Source organism: Eschrichtius robustus, chromosome 8, assembly GCF_028021215.1.
Source record: "Eschrichtius robustus isolate mEscRob2 chromosome 8, mEscRob2.pri, whole genome shotgun sequence".
Classification (NCBI taxonomy): domain Eukaryota; kingdom Metazoa; phylum Chordata; class Mammalia; order Artiodactyla; family Eschrichtiidae; genus Eschrichtius; species Eschrichtius robustus.
In genome coordinates this window covers 115,131,663-115,149,825 of record NC_090831.1, presented here as the reverse complement: position 1 = coordinate 115,149,825, position 18,163 = coordinate 115,131,663, and the positions used below count along the sequence as shown (strand labels likewise).

The window sequence follows — 18,163 nt, the reverse complement described above, 5'->3', positions numbered from 1 at the left end:
ACCTTCCTCATCCATCCTCCTTGTGGCCTCGCTATATATCCGGTCAATGTTCACCTGCCACCTCCTTCGTGAACCAGCTGCCTTCACTGGGGGCAGCTTCAGGCTCCATTTGACGGCTCCTTCCCCCAGTACAATCATGCCTGGGTCTCCCAGCACAAGACACATACAGGCTCGACTCTGCTTCCCCCTCCAGGTCCTGTCCCACTTCCGTCCGCACCCGGAGTTAGCCAAACTCCAGGTTAAGGGCCCAGTTCTCCAGACTGCCAAGTCTACCCAACACTTCTGACACCAGCCACAAGTTTGGGGGTCCCCTCAGACTCCCTCATGTTCAGTCATTTGTAGACAGCTCACAGAACTCAGGAGAATGCTATACTTTCAATTATAGTTTTACTTACAACAAAAGTCTACAAATCAGAACCAGCCAGAGGAAGACACAAGTAAGCAGAATCTGACACTGGGAAGGTTCCAAATGCAAAGCTTCTGTGTTCTTAGGGTTGCATGACTCTCCTGGCATTGACATGTGGCAGTATTATCGTATTGTTAACTCAGGACGCTCCCCTGAGCTTCTGTGTTTGATGTTTTATTGGGGTGTCATTATGTAGGTGTGATTGACCCAAGTGCAATCCAGGTGGTTGCACTCAATCTCCAGCTCTGTCCCCTCCCTGGAGATGGGTTTGGGTTGATAATGTGTGGCTGAAAGTCTCAACTCTCTAACCACGTGAAGCCAGCTCCCACTTAAACTACCAAGTGCCCACCATAGACACCTCATTAGCAAAAGTGGTGAGGTGTGGTCCCAGGGACGGACCATGAATATCAGACGTTTCTTTCACTTGGGAAATGCCAAACGTTTAGAGGTTGCCTCCCAGGAGCCAGGGCAAAGCCAGACCTCTCTTTGGCTGAGGTTAATTCTTCACCAGACATTCCTCTGTTACTGTGACTCTCTCTACCCACTCTCTCCATCTCTGCCAATCCCCACCCCTTCAGTTCCTCCTTGCTGTTTTCACTGATGAATGGGAGGGGGAGGCACTGATTTTGGTCTTTTCCCCATAGAATCTGACTACAACCCCCAGTGACCACAACCCCCATTTCTTCCTGGATATCCCTCCATCCTTGACGTCCTGGACCACAGCCCTGTGACCCCTCCCAGTTCTTTGACCTTTTCATTTCATCATCAATTTCCTTCTTTCTTATCTCTGAGTTGAGATGTTTCCTAAGGGTGGCAGCTCTTCTTTTCATGATCTTCCCCTTGTTCATCTTCTCGGTCCACGTAGCTCCTACTCTCACTCCTCGCACAGGTGTGGTCCCAGGCGTCCCTTTCCAGCCCAGACTTTTCCTCTGAGCCTGTTCTGCCTCTGCTGGTCTGTGCTGAGAGATTCAGCCTGTATGGCCAGCTATCACCTGCAACGCAACACATCTGGGAATCAGCTACTTCCCTTCTCCAATTTATTCATTTCTGCCAGTGCCATTCTTTCACCCATTCGGGCTCAGGGATCTTAGAGCCCTGTATAACCCTGGCCCTGCTGGGTGAGGGACCCTTCCCTGTGTTCCCACGACACCCCTGCATTCTTGCTTATTTCAGTTCCCATGCTGATTTGTGCTAACTGTCTGTTTGCATCTTCTCCCTGCTGGGCAGTGAGCTGCTTCAGGGCAGGGATGGTGCCAGTCAGATTGTTCCCCTCATAACATCAGAGTACATGAAAGAAAAGAATGATCTATTGCTGTCTTTGCACTGTTCCTTTTCCCCTCATACCTGGATTACTAATGTAATCAACAAGTTGGTTTTTTTTTGCTTATGGGCTATCCTTTCCCTGATCCATTTTTCTACCAGATTAATCGTGCCTCCAATATTTCTTTATTTTATTGAGATACTTTTACTGGTTCCTCATGACTCCAGGTGGTTTTCTCGATTGTGTCCATCCTTGCCTTTCCCACAGCTTCCACAGCTGAGTCTCTCCTCACCTCAGCAAGCTCCCAGTCAAGCCAAATGGTTTTTCTCCCAAACTTACCTTCATGATGTTCCCAACCACCTGCCTTTTCCTTACCTGGAGTCATTTTCTTTACCAGGAATGATCTGGCTTCTCTTTTTCCCTCCCTGTTCTTCACGGCTCAGCACAAATCTCAGCTCCCCTTACCAACCAACCACTCTGCTGCTTTGAGCTCTTTTCGACCAATTCTGGGAAATGTTACCGCACACACACCATATCCTACTTTGGGCTGCTCATTCTCTTTCTACAAGTATATTAATACCTATTTCCCCCTCGTTCAACTGGAAATGTCTTAACAGCAGAGTCCAGGCCTTATTCGTCCGTTGTATCATTTGTAATACGTTCGAGTAGAAAGTACTTAATGAAATAGCATTACAAATTCTCTCTTTCAGTTCAGCTTTGGAGACATCTTTGTGCATCAGGCCATCCACACGATTGAGTACTGCCTGGGCTGCATTTCCAACACAGCCTCCTACCTCCGGCTCTGGGCCCTCAGCCTGGCGCATGCACGTGAGTGAGTGGGCCGCCTGGCACGGTCACCATCACCTGTCCCTTTGGAAACAGATGCAATGTACTTGTAGGTGAAAGTGCCTTCTGGGTCATTTCTGGTGCGCTGGCCAGAAGAATGGCTCTTCTTTCATAGTAGAAGTGACTTTTTTCAGTAGGTCTGGCTTTATCTTGCTGGAATGGTTACCCTCTGTATCAGCTTCCAGTTGCTGCTGTAACAAATTACCACATATGTGGCAGCTCAGAACACTGTGAAATTGACTATCTTACAGTTCTGGAGGCCAGAAGTCCTATAAACAAGGTGTTGGCAGGTCTGTTTTTTTCTGGAAGCTCTTGGGGAGAATCTATTTCCTTGCCTTTCCTAGTTTCTATAGGCCCCTTGCATCCCTTGGTATAAAGATTCAAGCCCCAAGAATGACTTAAGTCTGGAATCTTGACTCATCAACTTACTTTGTAAAACCCCTCTTGATTTCTGCCTGCTTCTCCAGTCTTGTCTCTTGGTATTTCCCTCTATGCCCCACCGGCTCCCGATTACCCCCACCCGCTTCCCCATTTCATGTGCAGTGGCCACAAGGAACTGCACTGAGGCCCCCGAAGATGCCACACTAGCTGGGCCCCTCTGTGTGTTTGCCCCACAGCTCCCTTGCCTGTAAAATTCTTCCCTTCTTTAACTCTCTCCCCACCTGATGTCTCATCCTTCCTTCAGAACTCAGCTTGGCTAGCACCTTTCCCGGGTAGTCTTCCTCTCTGGTCCCCAGTCTGGAAGGTGCCCTTCCCCTGGGTTCTGGAGGTGCCCCTATCCTAGCACCGATTGTAATTCTGTCTCATTAGCCTGTCTCCCTACTAGACTGTCAGCTCCTGAAAGGCAAAGACCCTGACTTTTATCTCTGCATTCCCAACACTGGGCATAATGCCAAGAACAGAGAAACCAGGCCAAAATGTGTGCTAAAAGGATAGAAAGCAAAGCAGTGAAAGTGAGCCTGATTGTTGACTTACAGCAGAAAAGCAAGTGCTCGGCGTTAGTGTGGTCTTGACTGCTCTGGCTGTGTTTGTTTCCTTGCACAAACTCCTGTAATTACAGTATCTCCCTGGAAGGGGTGGGGGGTTCTCTGGTATCTCTTCTTATAAGGGCACTAATCCCATCATGAGGATCCCACCCTCATCTCCCAAGTACCATCACTTTGGGGTTAGGGCTTTAATATATGAATTTGAGGGGGGGCTGGGGGAGAAACAAACATTCAGTGCATATCAAATCATAGTACACGTATTCTTTTGTGTTTTGCTTCTTTGGCATAAGATGATGTTACTCGGATTTATTCACGTTGCTGCCAGTAGCTATGGTTTGCTCACTTTCATTGGTGAATAATATGCCATCATATACTTGTCCTCTTGACGGAAGCTCCTCCAAAGCTGCGTAGACAGTCTCACGCAGGTACCCTAGGGCACACATGACCGCGTTCTCCACCTGGGAGTGGAGTTGCTGAGTCATAGGGTGTGCAGGTCCAGGATTATGGTGTAAGAATAATCTGCATTTTCCAGATAAACCGTGTGGTTGAGAATGTTTCTCTTGCATCTTGCAGAACTGTCTGAAGTGCTCTGGACCATGGTGATGAACATTGGCCTTCGCATGCAAGGCTGGGGAGGACTCATTGGGGTCTTCATCATTTTTGCCATATTTGCTGTTCTGACGGTAGCCATCCTTCTGATCATGGAGGGCCTCTCCGCTTTCCTGCACGCCCTGCGGCTGCACTGGTAAGAACTGGTTGTAGGGTAGGTGCTCTCAGTGTGCTCTAGGGAAAGAGGATGGGCTGTAGGGCCAGCCAACTGGGTTCAAATCCTGACCTGCTGTGTGACATTAGCAATTCACGTACCTTTTTGGAACCTTAGTTTAGTCCCCTTGTTGGTATGATATTAAATGATGTAACACCTGGGAGCATATACACATGTACAGTGACTGCTCTGTAAGACATGTTAGAAATGTTCATTTGTTATTATAATTGGCTTCAAAATAACAAATGTTCATTTGTTATTATAATTGGCTTTGACTGTTGGTAAGATGACGGATCTGAAAGGCTCACAGAGGGCAATGCTGAGCAAATCTGGGATGTCTGGCCTTTGTTGCTGAGTGCTGGAGTTATACCAACAGAACAGACAACTAAACTCTTTCTTTTTTTTCTTTTTAAATTATTTGTTTATTTGGCTGCGTCGGGTCTTAGTTACCACTTGCGGGATCTTCACTGCGGCATGCAGGCTTCTCTAGTTGTGGCGCGTGGGCTCCAGAGCACGCGGGCTCTCTAGCTGTGGGGTGTGGGCTCAGTAGTTGCAGCGCACGGGCTTAGTTGCCCTGCGTCATGTGGGATCTTAGTTGCCCGACCTGGGATTGAACCTGCGTCCCCTGCATTGGGAGGCAGATTCTTAACCACTGGACCACCAGGGAAGTCCCGCGACTAAACTCTTGAAAAGTGGAAACAGAAGGAGGGTACCCAGCAGGAGGAAGGCGCTCACTGGAGGCCCTTGACATTCACATTTGTGTCCAGAGACTGTCGGCCATCACTGGGCTGACGAATATGAAAACATTTGTTTAGGCTTCTCTCTCTCCCAAGTCACATTTCAGCCGAGAGTTGTTTTTTTTTTTTCACACACACACACGCTGTATTTTATTTTTACAAGAGATAAATAGACTGACACCAAGCATTGTAAATGGATGACCACAACGAAAGCAACAATGATTGCAATTACCAAACATGAAACACACTCATACTATGTCATAATATTGACATTCAGTCCAGTAATCTTCCACTGTAACAGCTCCTTTACTTTGCAGTGAAAATTGATTTGTATACTCTTTGCCTCTGAGTCCTTGTGGGATTTTTCAGCCGAGAGTTTTGAGTGTGCTGTGCACACTGAAGCATCAGGGCCCCTGTGCATCCTGAACCAGGCTGTCCTTAGCAACCCTGGGGCTTCCTCCCTCCCTCTGTGGCCACTGTTCATAAAGAAAAGGTTTTACACTTCACCTGTTGAGTTGAGAGAATCACAGGGTCCCCCGCCCCAGGCTATAACATCATTTCTCCCCGTGTCATTAAAGAAATGAACTCTTGCAATATAATAAAGCAGAAATGATCATACATGATATCTGTTATGTAAGTTATAAAAATATAAAAGTCAAGGCTCTGGTGGTTCTGTAATCATGTAAGCCCCGCAGTTTAAGATCAGGATGGAAACGAAAAACCTCGTACGACCTGGTGACGCGCTGTCTCATCACCAGCTTCTCATCCGGTGCTGCCTAGCAGGGGTTTCCCGGCTGGTGGGAGCTGGGGGAGGTCATGCTCTGGTCCTTGAGGCCACTAGCAAAGGCCTGGAAGAAGCGGGGTTGGGGGAGGGGAAGGTGTAAGAGGGAGGCAAGAGAAGGATTTTAAAATAAAAGCTTCAGAGGATTCCCGTGGTGGCTGATTCCCGTGATGGCTGCCAGCCTGGGGCGCCTTCGTCACCTGGTGCTTGATTTTTACACATGCTCAGCTTCTCCCCTCCAGCTGCCAGCCTCTCGTTTATGTGTTCAATCCCCCTTCTCCTTGCCCCTAACAACAGGGTGGAGTTCCAGAACAAGTTCTACGTCGGGGCTGGTTACAAGTTTTCCCCATTCTCCTTTAAACAAATCCTGGATGGGACAGCTGAGCAGTAGCTGCACGTCTGGTGGCCGCAGTCACCTCTTCCATCGGTCACCTCCTGCACCGGTCTCTGTGCCAATGGAAGGAGTTTCGTCTTGTCTTTAATGTCAGCCTGCATGAGGCAGTCGATGGAATGATTGTTCTCGCTAACCGGAGGGAGGAAGCCATGTAATGTTATCTGTAAGCCTTGGGATTTGATATGACTTAACCATGTCGTAGAGAGACTACATAGGCAAGTCATTTCAACCTCATGAGGGGTCTTAATTGTCAAATCCTAGAATGATTGAGAAATGGGGAGAGGGGAGTGCCAAACTGAGGTTTTCTCGTAATTAAACTTCTGGGCCATTCACTTTGTTATTAAGGTGTCTTTTTTCAACATTAGTCTGTAAAATTTAACCTTGATAATTATAGGCCAAAGCTAACCAATAGAGTTACACAAAGTAACCCTAGAGAAAGGTTAGGGGTTTTTTTATTCCTCATTTCCTCCTTCCTCAAATACCTTTTTTTTTCCTTGTCTGGGGCTAAGTTTTACAGGATTAGGGACTTTCTCAAGAATTTTCACTCCAGGTGAGGAAAAACAGATAATGTTCTCTGTTCAGATGGAGGGCTGGCCCTGGCGTGGCTCGAATTGTTAAATCCTGCGGAATGAAGTGTGACAACATGATATCATCAGTGATTTTGTTTATTCTCAGTGCACATTGTGCTGGAGTTAACTGGAGAAAGACATCTGTAGGCTTCAGCAAGTTCTGGAAAATGGCTTGCCGGAAAGGAGTCTGCCAGACAGTCTACCCTGATGCACTCTGGGTCAGTCGGCCCCGGAGTCACTTCTTAGGCATCTTCACTGGCAAACTTCCAAGAGCCAGATGTAGAAGAAGATGTGTTCCATCGACTAGTCCGAACAGCCTGTATTCAGGTTAATTACCATCTTTATGGTAACTATACTGGTAGAATGAAGTGTCATTAACATTGGTGTAGTGCTTTACAGTTTACAAAGCAGTTTCACATGGTATCTAGCTTGTAATAAGTTTCCAGAAGATCTGACCAAATGCAAAATCGCCTTTTGGACAGATCTCTATTTTTTTTAAGCTCCCATCTGCCCCTCCGTGTAGTGGGGTTGACCAGGGTTCATGTTCAAGTGTTGTTGTTCAAACCTTCCACGTTGGTGTCCTGACTTGTGCAGCACAATTTAAGGCACAATCAGGTGCTCAGCAAGTATTCCTTTAATGATTAAAACAGGTCGAGCTCAAGAATGATATAGTTGGAGTCAGAAGACTTCGTATCTATGAGTTCCAACTCTGATACTTTGTCACGTGTGCCCTTGGGCAGGAACTGGAGTGTCCCACACATTGCTGGGGGTCAAAGAGCACCAAGCATGGATGAGGTACTCAGCCAATGGCACTGATCGAAGAAAAGGACAGACTAAAGTAGTATGTAAATGGTTCTTGTAAGTCCATAAATCCCCATGCTGCCAAGGTCACCAGAGAGTTTCAGGGTTCTCTCAGCTCATCACTGCCCTTCTCAATGGCTATCTAAAACTACGCTATGCCTAGACAGGTCACAGCCTTTTGCCGTTTAATTCTAAACGGTGATGGCTGTGAGAAAAGGCATGAAAAAACAAAGCTGCCCTCTGCCCCTCGCTTGCCAAGACCCCTGTTCTTTCAGGAATCCCCGGCCTTCTTGAGAACGACATAGTAGTTTCCTCCAAGGATTGGCAGCCTCTTTCTGTCTCGATGAGAGATGTAATTTCCCCTTTAAAAAGGGATTGGGTGAAGGGCTGCTGAGAAGAGGGTGTGACCGGCATGTCACTCAGTCGCCCAGGATGCAGGGTTGTTTCTTAAAGAATCCTGTTCACAGAACTAAGCTGAAAGGGGAGGAGAAGACCTGCGAGCCAGGCTTCTTGGGAAGGGAAGTCCAGAAGCCCCCAAGAGGCCATCAGTGGTCCAACTTCTGTGTAAGACTCAGCTGCAGTAAGGAAGAGCGGAAGAGCCCGAAACTGGAAAGCTTTCCAGGAAATATAGGAGGTAAGAAACTCCGACAGGCAACGTAGATCTGGATTTACTTTTTCTGCTCTGGGGGCCAAGGGGATTTGACCGTTAGTACTTGGCTGAATACAGACGGAGTATAAAAATTTCGCTCTTCTTACTGATGATATTGCAAAACAAATTACATCACACACACACACAAGTTCAGTTTTAAAAAGCTCCACATGGCCCAATTATTTTTGGCTCAAAAATTAAGTGTAGCAAAATGCAGTAGAATAAAATGTCCATCAGTTCCTTAGAAATTGTTTGAATGAAGCCTGAACTCCATATGAGCCCTTGAGTTTCACAGTAAATCCCCAATATGTCAGTTCTTTGAAGGCAGGCAATGGTTACTTTCCGATTGTAGTTTTTCAGGAATGATAGTGGGGGATGTGGAGCGTTCTTCCCCATGTTAGTCCCTATTTTCTTGAATTGGTCTGACTGGTTATCCATCTATCCATCCCTCCAGGCATTTATCCATCCATCCAGCCTCTTCCTAGGCTAGAAGGGATTTAGAATGACTTAGGGAGCCAAAGAACAGAAGATGCCAACTCAGCTTTTCCAACATTCTATTTCAGCGTTGAGATTACAAGCTCTGTCTCTCAGTAACGTTCCTCACGTTCGTCTCCAAAATATTTTGTCCTCTTTATAAAAACTTTTTTAATGAAACTTTTGGCTGAAACTCAAGAAAATTTAGTAAGAGAATACTTTTCATATCTGTTAACTTTGAGTTAGTATTTGAGTATCCTCTTAATGACTTGGAATGAAAGCCCCTTTATTTTTTTTTACTTATTTATTTTTAATTAATTAATTAATTAATTAACTAATTAATTTTTGGCTGCGTTGGGTCTTCGTTGCTGCCCGCAGGCTCTCTCTAGTTGCGGCGAGCGGGGGCTACTCTTCGTTGTGGTGCGCGGGCTTCTCACTGCGGTGGCTTCTCTTGTTGTGGAGCACGGGCTCTAGGAGTGCGGGCTTCAGTAGCTGTGGCACGTGGGCTCCGTAGCTGTGGCATGTGGGCTCAGTAGCTGTGGCCCGTGGGCTCAGTAGTTGTGGCCCACGGGCTCAGTAGTTGTGGCACGCAGGCTCAGTAGTTGTGGCACATGGGCTTATTTGCTCTGCGACATGTGGGATCTTCCAGGACCAGGGCTCGAACCCGTGTCCCCTGCACTGGCAGGCGGATTCTTAGCCTCTGCGCCACCAGGGAAGCCCTGTAAGCCCCTTTATAATTCACAGATGTGAATAACAAAATCCTGACAATATCCTATCAACAACCCTGCACCCCTATAACCAACATGCCCCCACCAAGGAATCCTGTGGTTTAAGGCCCCGTATAACCTACTAGGGCAGGAATGAGAACTTTCTCTGTTGCGGGTAGTTTATATGTTTGTTTTTTCCATCCCTTGGCAACCTCCCCTGACATTGGGAATGCACCTGAGCCTTGACCATCTTCAAGGGCTGGGCATGAGAAAGATTGATGTTACAGTTGGCGAAACTGAACGGGTTTGCTCCTCTGAGTGGAGTCTGGGTCACACGTGACTGCCAGCTTTTCTGTCCACCAGCACCGCACCCCTGCACCAGCCAGGCCATTCCATGTTCAGAAGGTTTTTCTTTCTGTAAAATATGCTGGTTTTACAATTGAAAGCAATGTAGAACAAGCGCGTTTTTAGTGAAAAGTACCCGTTTTGTTGTGCTCTTCATAAGTGTAAGGTGACTGGGTTGGGTGGGTATCACTGTTACATATCTGATTAGAGAGGTTATTTTCGGTCTTATGTTCCAACAGGCATATGGCACATGTGAGGGCTTCCTAACACCACTTAAGCTGACCCTTGAAATTTAATCAATCTATTTTAGAAAACAAGCAACTTTTTTTTTCCCCCCCAATTTGGGTGGTTTTTTATTTGAGTCCAAGGTGTTTTCGTGTTGGCCAAATATTAGCAATAATTGCTTTTGGAGAGATATACATTTGATAACTCTGTAGATGCTTAAAAACTTACCCTGAGTGTATTTGATTTGTGATTATGGTGAAATTTTGGAAGTTTAGTTGATACCTTTATTCAGAGATGAGAAACAGTACTACCATGAGTGCTTATGTTGCAGTGAGCCCTGTGCCGTATTATACAAGCATTATCTCATTTAATCCTCAGAACACACTTAAAAGAAGGAAGTTTATCGGTTAAAAATCACACATACCTGGCTAGTCCGAGCGTAGTGGTGTTTACAGTTGATCACAGACAGTTACAATTTCTTTTTTTTTTTTTTTTAAAGATAATTTATTTATTTTTAATTTACTTATTTATTTTTGGCTGCACTGGGTCCCTGTTGCTGCGCGCGACTTTCTCTAGCCGCGGCGAGCGGGGGCCACTCCCCGTTGTAGTGCGCGGGCCTCTCATTGCGGTGGCCTCTCTTGCTGCAGAGCATGGGCTCCAGGCGGGCGGGCCCCAGCAGTTGTGGCTCACGGGCTCCAGAGCGCAGGCTCAGCAGCCGTGGCGCACGGGCTCAGCCGCTCCGCAGCACGTGGGATCCTCCCGGACCAGGGCTCGAACCCGTGTCCCCTGCATTGGCAGGCGGACTCCTAACCACTGTGCCACCAGGGAAGCCCAGTTACAATTTCTTTGTTCCTCCTCTACTCCCACTGCTTCACTTGAGTAGCCTAAAGAAAACAGACACACACACACACACACACACACAGCTTTATTTTTTCCCCATGGAAAACATGTCTGGAAGTGAACCGTTCAAGGTTGTAGGAGAGCTCCACATCAGGTCCCAGGCTCTTTCTAGCTTACGCTCTGCCAGTCTTAGCCGAGAGTTTCCATCTTTCCAACTTCACATTTGTATCACCACCGAAAATGGCTGCTGAAGCGCCAGCCCTCATGTCTCCATGATCCGGGGAGGAGGCAAAGGGGCAAAAGAGGGCTTTCTTAGAAGCTCTCCCTAACAACCTCCACCTGTATCTCGGTGGCCACCCCATAAGCAAGGTCCAAGGGAAGACTTGTTACTGGGAAGGCAGCAAGCTATTTCTCCCACAGGTAGCTGGTATTATTTTTATTTTCAGATGAGGGAACAGAAGAGTCTCAGTCGCAGTCTCACCATGGCCACTGACTTCCTTCCTTTTCTCCCTCCCTCTCTTCCTCCCTCCTTCCTCTCTCCCTTCCTTCCTCCTTCTTCCCTCCTTGTCACCTCTAATTCCTCTTCTCTCCTCCCTTCCTTCTCTCCCTCTCTTCATCCGTCCCCTTCCCTTCTCTATTCTTTCCCTCCTTCATCCCTCCTTTTTTCCCTCCTGTCCCCTTCTCTCCTTCTTCCCTCTTTCCCTCTTCCTTCTTTTCTTCTTCCTTTCTTCCTTCTTTCCTTCCTACATTTATTAATTTAGTAGGGATAAAAGGATACCTAAGGATTTTTATTACTCTAACTTTGTCAGTTATTACAGAAGATGAACAGTTTTCCAGTTTTGTTTGCAATTTCTATATCCTCTTGTGAATAACCTGTTCATATAATGTTCCCATTAATCCATTAGGATCTTAATTTTTTTTCTTGTAATTTGTGGTTTATATCTACTACAGACATCTACTGCATATGTAATGGCTATTCTTGTTCTTTTAATTTTCGAAATTGTGATAAAATACACCTAACGTAAAATTTACCATTGCGGCAATTTTAAAGTGAAGAGTTCAGTGGCATTTAGTTTTACAATTTAGTTGCACAGTGTTGTGCAACCACCCACCGCTAGCAAAGGCTAGGCACCTTGTGGACTTGTGGCCAGTCAGTGATTTGATTGTTTCCGGGTCAAGTGCCCATCCTGACCCAGTAGGTCCAGGCCAGTGATAGAGGGCAGGCGGGGCTCATGGCACAGGGGACAGTGGCTTACAGAGCACTGTGACGCATCAACTGCGCATCTTCATTGGTTCATTTCTTCCAGAAAGAATTTTCATAGCAACAGACATAGTCTTTCTAAAAATTCAAACAATGCAGAAAAGTATAAAAGAAGAAAGAGAAAGCCACCCCAAATTCCATCTGCCGGGTAATTTGTTCCTTACCTTTTTCTCTTGGTCAAATCCTCCTCATCCTTCAGGTCTCAGTTTTTCAGGACTCGCCTCCCTGGGTCCCAGGACTCGGCAAAGCAGGGCCTCCCTTACGTTGCCAGAGCAACCTCTGCTACCCTTGGGACCATGTGGTTCCCACCTGAATACTTGCCTTTATCCCCCACTAGACTGTAAGTGCTTTGGGGGCAGGAACCCTTTTCATGATATTTTATTGTCTGATACGTAGTAGTGTTCCATAAATATTTGTTGAAAGACAAAACACAGTTTCAGACATCTCTCCTGAAATTTCTATGCAGGTATGTATTTAAATGAGATTTTATGAATTGGGATCATTGTATACATACATTAGGTACATACATATTGGAAAATGCTTTTCAGCGCCAAATAGCTTTTCACCTAAGAGCTTTTAAATGGCATTCTGTTGCAGGAGTGTATTATAATTTGTTTGGTCACTTCTCTACTGGTGGGCGTTTAAGTGGTACCCAGTTCTTTCATTGCTGTTGTCATAACAACAGTGTGTTGAGCTTTCATATACCTTTATCTTCATTCACCTTTTTGATTACCTCACTAGAATGAATCCTAGGAGTGAAATTGCTTAGTCAACATTCTTTCATCTTTGCCTAACTGCCTTCTGGAAAAGTTGTAGCCATGTACCCTCCCACCAATATCAGTGCCTGTTTCCCTTACAGTGGGCACAGTTGATCTTTAAGGTTTTTGCAAATCCAATAGAGGAAAATAACCCACTTTAACTTGAAGGCATAGTTCTCTTCATATTATGGAAACCAAATAATATGAGTCTCTTCAATCAAGAAACATATGAAATCGCAAATGTGAGCCTCCCTTCCTGTGATCAGCTTGTTTCTTTTCCTTATTTTTGGCCGTGCCACTTGGCTCATGGGACTTTAGTTCCCCGACCAGGGATTGAACCCTGGCGCTCGGCAGTGAGAGCCTGGAGTCCCAACCATTGGACCGCCAGGGAATTCCCTCAGCTTTAATTGAAGAGAAACTGAAGCAATTATCTTTGACCTAACACCTTTCTCTCCAGGCACTCTGTGATGAATCACTTCTCTTTGCTGATAAGAGAAGGAAAGTATGTAGGGTATTTATGACCCATGGAGCTACCTAATCAGTTAAAACACACACATCAAATTAAAACTTAATAGTAAGTGGCAGATTTCCTGGGTTTCTTTTCTTGCCACTCAATACTTTGGCAAGCAGACTTGCTGGAGATTGTTTTATTACTCTCCAAAACGTAAGCCCTTATGATTGTTAAAATTGTAAAACATGTTTAGACTGCTATGAGAAGTCATAAAACTTGACTGGTAGAAGAGATTAAGTGTTGATTGAATATTGAATTTACTGTTAAGCATTTTAGTTGTAACTGAACTGAAGATGAATTTACTGGGATTTTAAAAAATTATTTTCCCACCAAACTAAATTCTTTTATTCTCTAACACTAAAAATGGCCAGAGCCACTTTTGGTTTTTACGTCGGCTACTGCGATTGGCATGGCTATTCTTCAGAAAAAAAATGGATATAATTTATATACGATAAGAGTCACCATTTTAGAGCGTATAATCCAGTGATTTTTAGTATAGTCACAAGGTTGTGCAATCATCACCACCATCTAATTCTTACTGAATGACCTCATTTTCATATTTTGATTAAGTTAGTAGTTTATCATCTCGAAACATGATAGTCAGAGCCAATTTTTAATGTGTACTGAAGTCCTTTTTATAATCAAATTAAGCTGATTTTTCTCATAACTACTTTATTTTAAAAGTTACCAGATAAAGAACACCCGTCCAAAGGGTATTTGGACAACTTCTGGAAAGGGAGCAGTAGGAGTTTCTAGAACAGTGTATCTTTGTGAATTTCAGCCTCTCAGATGGGCTGAGAGACCAATCATTTTTACTTTTTCCACTCTGTAAAAATAACAGCTTTTTGTACTTTTCATGGTCTCCCTTGGGAGAGGGGATTTCATGAACTCATTTCTGAGCGTTATTGATTTCTCTCCCATCTGGGAATATTTGTGTCTCTGTGACAGTGTTTTAAGAAAACAAAGAATATCTACTTTACAGTATAGTTGTTTTTATGTGTATCTTTTGTGTCCCCAGGTAGATTAAAAACTTCTTAGGGAAGGGAACACTGTCAGACCCTCCTACAAAGTCTTCACAGGAGCCCACACAACAAGATACAGAGCTGGCACTTGGCAAACATTGATGACCTTGACGTGCTTCTCTACAACCGCTCTGCAGCTATTTCTATGTTCTGGGGAAAGAAGATCTTTGAGTTCTGATTCTGCTGCTTCCTAGTGGTCTGACATTGGAAAAGTTACTTAAGAATCTGAGAACCTCATTTTCTGAACTATTTATTTTGAAGAATATTACACATCTTCAAAAGCAGAGGATAGTCAAATAAACAGCCATGTATCTGAAACAGGAGGGAAAGAGGCAGGGCACAACCTTTGAAAGAATGACATAGCCCAAGGACATGACATAAACTGATTAGAACCAAATGGGTCCAAGATGGCAGATAAGTCGACTGCACTAGACCTTGAGCCTCAGTACACACTCACATCAGCAAGCTAAATGACACACCCACAGGCGCCATGACAGTTCCAAGACCGACCATAAGGATCAAAAAGTGGGCGGTGGCCCAGTTCCTGGAAATCCCCGCCCCTTCCCATAATAGCTGGAATACTCCTCCCACTCATTAGCCTATGAAATTACCCACTCCTATAAAAACTGACAACCCCACACCCTGGTGCCTTTCCCACCTTCTGAGATGGCCCACAGTCTATGGAGTGTGTTTCTCTCTAAATAAATCCACTTCTTACCTATCGCTTCGTCTCTCAGTGAATTCTTTCTGTGATGAGACATCAAGAACCTGAGCTTCATTAAGTCCTGAGATCAGGTGTGTGATCTCAGTTGGAACACTGGGTTTTGGCCGGGTTCGAGTCCCGGCCGCATGGGTTCAAGTCCCAATCTGAGGTGCACAGTTTCATACCCACTATCCCCTTCAATAATTTTCACCACATGGCCATTCTTTTTTCATCTATACACCCATCTCCTTCTTTTGCACTCTATTCCCAACCCACCACTGAATTATTTTAAAACAAATCCCAGACATCAAATTTCATCTGTAAATATTTCAGCATGTATCTCTAAAATATAAGGATTTTTTTCTACTGTGGCCATAATATCATTGTCACACCTAATGATGTCATCAGTAATTCCTTAATATCATCAAACTTTCAAACTTGCTTGCGTTTCCCTGATTTTCTATCATCTCTTTTTCATCTCATTTGCTTTCTTGTTGTTGTTTTACAATTGGTTTGTTTGAATGAGGATCCAAACAAATTAACTCATTTATTTGGTTGGTTTGTCTCCTTTCTGTTAGTCTATAGGTTCTCCTTTCCTCTTTTTTTCTTGCCATTTATTTATTGAAGAAGTTGGGTCATTAACCTGTAGAACTTCTGGCATTCTGGATTTTTCTTATTGCATCCACATGGTATAGTTTAACATGTTTCTTCATCCCCTGTGTAAACTGGTAGTTAGAGCTAGGGGCTTGTTCAGATTCATGTTCAATTTCTCTTGATGAGACTACCTCACTGGTGATGTTGTGTATTTCCTTCCTCGTGCATCTCATCAGGAACAACATCACATCTGATCATCTCTTTCCGTGGCATGAGGAGCCATTGTTGGGTTCAGGTGTTATAAGTCTTATCCATCTGAGTAAAGTTCTCCCTCAGCCTTTCACCTAGTAGTTTATCAGCCGTTGATGGTCATTGCCTGGATCCATTATTTCTTTAGGAGTTATAAAATCATAACTTAGTTCTATCCTTCTTTAGGATGTTTTAGCTGAAATTAAAAAATACTTTTCTTTCACCAACTGTTTGGTTACCCTGAAATACAGACAATCTGTGCAAGAAAAGCAAGATATTTACTAGTTTTCAGAATAATGAGCTGGTTTCTTAGTATTCTCCAAAGATGATCAGTGAGATTATCATTTTAGTAATCCTAAAATTTTGATATCTTTGATGGGCTTCAGTTCTGTGCAACCATTCTTCTTTGTGTGTGTATGTGTGTGTGTGTGTATGTGTGTGTGTGTGTGTGTGTCTGTATGATGCATACTGAACTCATATTGCTATTTGCAATTCAAAATTAGGATATAAAGTCTTTGTATAACTTCTTTGATTTTTGTATCTTCTTACACTGAAAATCTTGGTTCCTAATAATAGTAACATAATTGCTTTATCCTACAATATGTACTAGTATCAAAATAATGATATCAACATTATTACTAACAGTATAATTACTGAGAACAGAGTAGGATATCTGTTTATCCCACTAGGGATGTAGAGTTAAATTACTATGTTAAAGCCATTTGAAAAAAATTTTTCACTAATTTCAGCTTTCCTTGTTTTATTTTTCTCTCGATTTTTAGGGTTAAGATTTTTTTAAGGATTAAATACCCAAAAAGGGGTGGGGGGGGGAGATAAAAAGAAGTGCTCCATGGGTTTCTGTCAGAATTAAATGAAAATAAGGTGAGAAAGCACGCTATAACATATGATTACACTGTAAACCATGGATCTATGAAGATGTAAAGCATTGGCTATTGTGATTATTTTCCTGTAGCAAAGCCTACCTTCATTCCCAGTCAGAGGACACTATTGGCTAAACTGTCAAGAGCTCACCTGGCCCCCCTCTCCAGGTTGATTACTAGCCACCAGGGCCCAATTCTCTCATTTGGCCATTCAATCTCTCCATGATTTAACTTGTCCATGTTTCAGGTTTTTCCTTGTAAAATAGTGATAAATTATAATACCTACTTCACTGATTTTCTGTGAAGATTAAAGGAGAATATACACTAGATTTTATTTCCTTCTTCCTTCCCCTGTTTCTGGCATTTTCCCTCCCCTGTCTCCTGCAGGGAAGCCGTGTGGGGAATTTGAACCATTTAGAAGATGGCAGCCAGGCGGACAGAGCCGGTCACCATCATTAACCTTTGGGAGTTGAACCTGGGGACCCCAGAGCCACAGCCAAAAGGTAAGGGGATCATAGAAATCTCTGGTCCTCAAGTTACCGTTTAATTCCCCCTCTTCCCTGTATTTACTATTCTTACAATAACAAATTGGTTTTCCAACATCCTCTGGGGTGAGTGATAATCTGCAGACATTCCCTTCCCACAGAGGCTGCTGCTTTCACTTTGCCTTTCCTTGTTAGAGTCAAAGACATTCACCGTGGAAGACGCCGTGGAGACCATTGGATCCGGACGTTTCCACGTTGCCCTCTTTCTGATCATGGGCAGCACGGGGGTGAGTGCTTGGAGATCCCCTGAGTCTCCAAAGCTGATTCATCGTTGGACGTGTAGAGTCTTCCACTTGCCTCCAGCTCGGGGTTGTCCGCTCAGGGAGAGATGTGAGAGGGAGCAGGAACCATGTGGGGTAGATAATCCCCAAGTACTTTTCTTCCACCTTTGGCAGTTGTTTGGTTATGAGCAAATGAATATGTGTTCTATCTTCTGGGAATTCAATACCCTTTTTTTTTTTTTTTTTGCTAGCTATAGAACTTTTATTTCTCCTGTAGTCTCTGTTGGGTCTGACATTTAATCTTTTTTTTTTTTTAATGGAAGTATAGTTGATTTACAATGTTGTGTAAGTTTCAGGTATACAACAAAGTGATTCGGTTTTATATATATTATGTATACATATGTGTGTGTGTGTATATATATATGAACATATATATTCTTTTTCAGATTCTTTTCCATTATAGGTTATTACAAGGGAATACGTGTCATAAATCTTGAGGGATACTCTCAAATTGTTCAAACCATAAATATTACATCCATGAAAGCCAAAGTTCTTCTGTACTTCTTTATCCAACTAGCAGTGCTGAATGGGTACCTAATAGGTCCTCCCTATGTGGGGTAGGGGAAGGGGGAGT

At 44.1% G+C, this 18,163-nt stretch overlaps 2 protein-coding genes across 3 annotated transcripts in view; both read left to right on the top strand.

Annotated features, from left to right (window-relative positions):
- ATP6V0A4 (ATPase H+ transporting V0 subunit a4) overlaps positions 1 to 6,506 on the top strand; it is a 73,512-nt gene extending 67,006 nt beyond the window's left edge. For both annotated transcript variants that reach the window (XM_068549533.1, XM_068549534.1), the window contains 3 exons: positions 2,378 to 2,495; positions 4,073 to 4,244; positions 6,078 to 6,506. In XM_068549533.1, the coding sequence (XP_068405634.1) occupies positions 2,378 to 2,495; positions 4,073 to 4,244; positions 6,078 to 6,171 (384 nt within the window). In that variant the 3' untranslated portion in view covers positions 6,172 to 6,506. The remainder of the gene's footprint in view (positions 1 to 2,377; positions 2,496 to 4,072; positions 4,245 to 6,077) is intronic.
- Positions 6,507 to 8,054: 1,548 nt separating this feature from the next.
- SVOPL (SVOP like) overlaps positions 8,055 to 18,163 on the top strand; it is a 72,268-nt gene continuing 62,159 nt past the window's right edge. The window contains 3 exon segments of the mRNA XM_068549535.1: positions 8,055 to 8,178; positions 17,151 to 17,266; positions 17,444 to 17,535. Coding sequence (XP_068405636.1) covers positions 17,185 to 17,266; positions 17,444 to 17,535 — 174 coding nt within the window. The 5' untranslated portion in view covers positions 8,055 to 8,178; positions 17,151 to 17,184.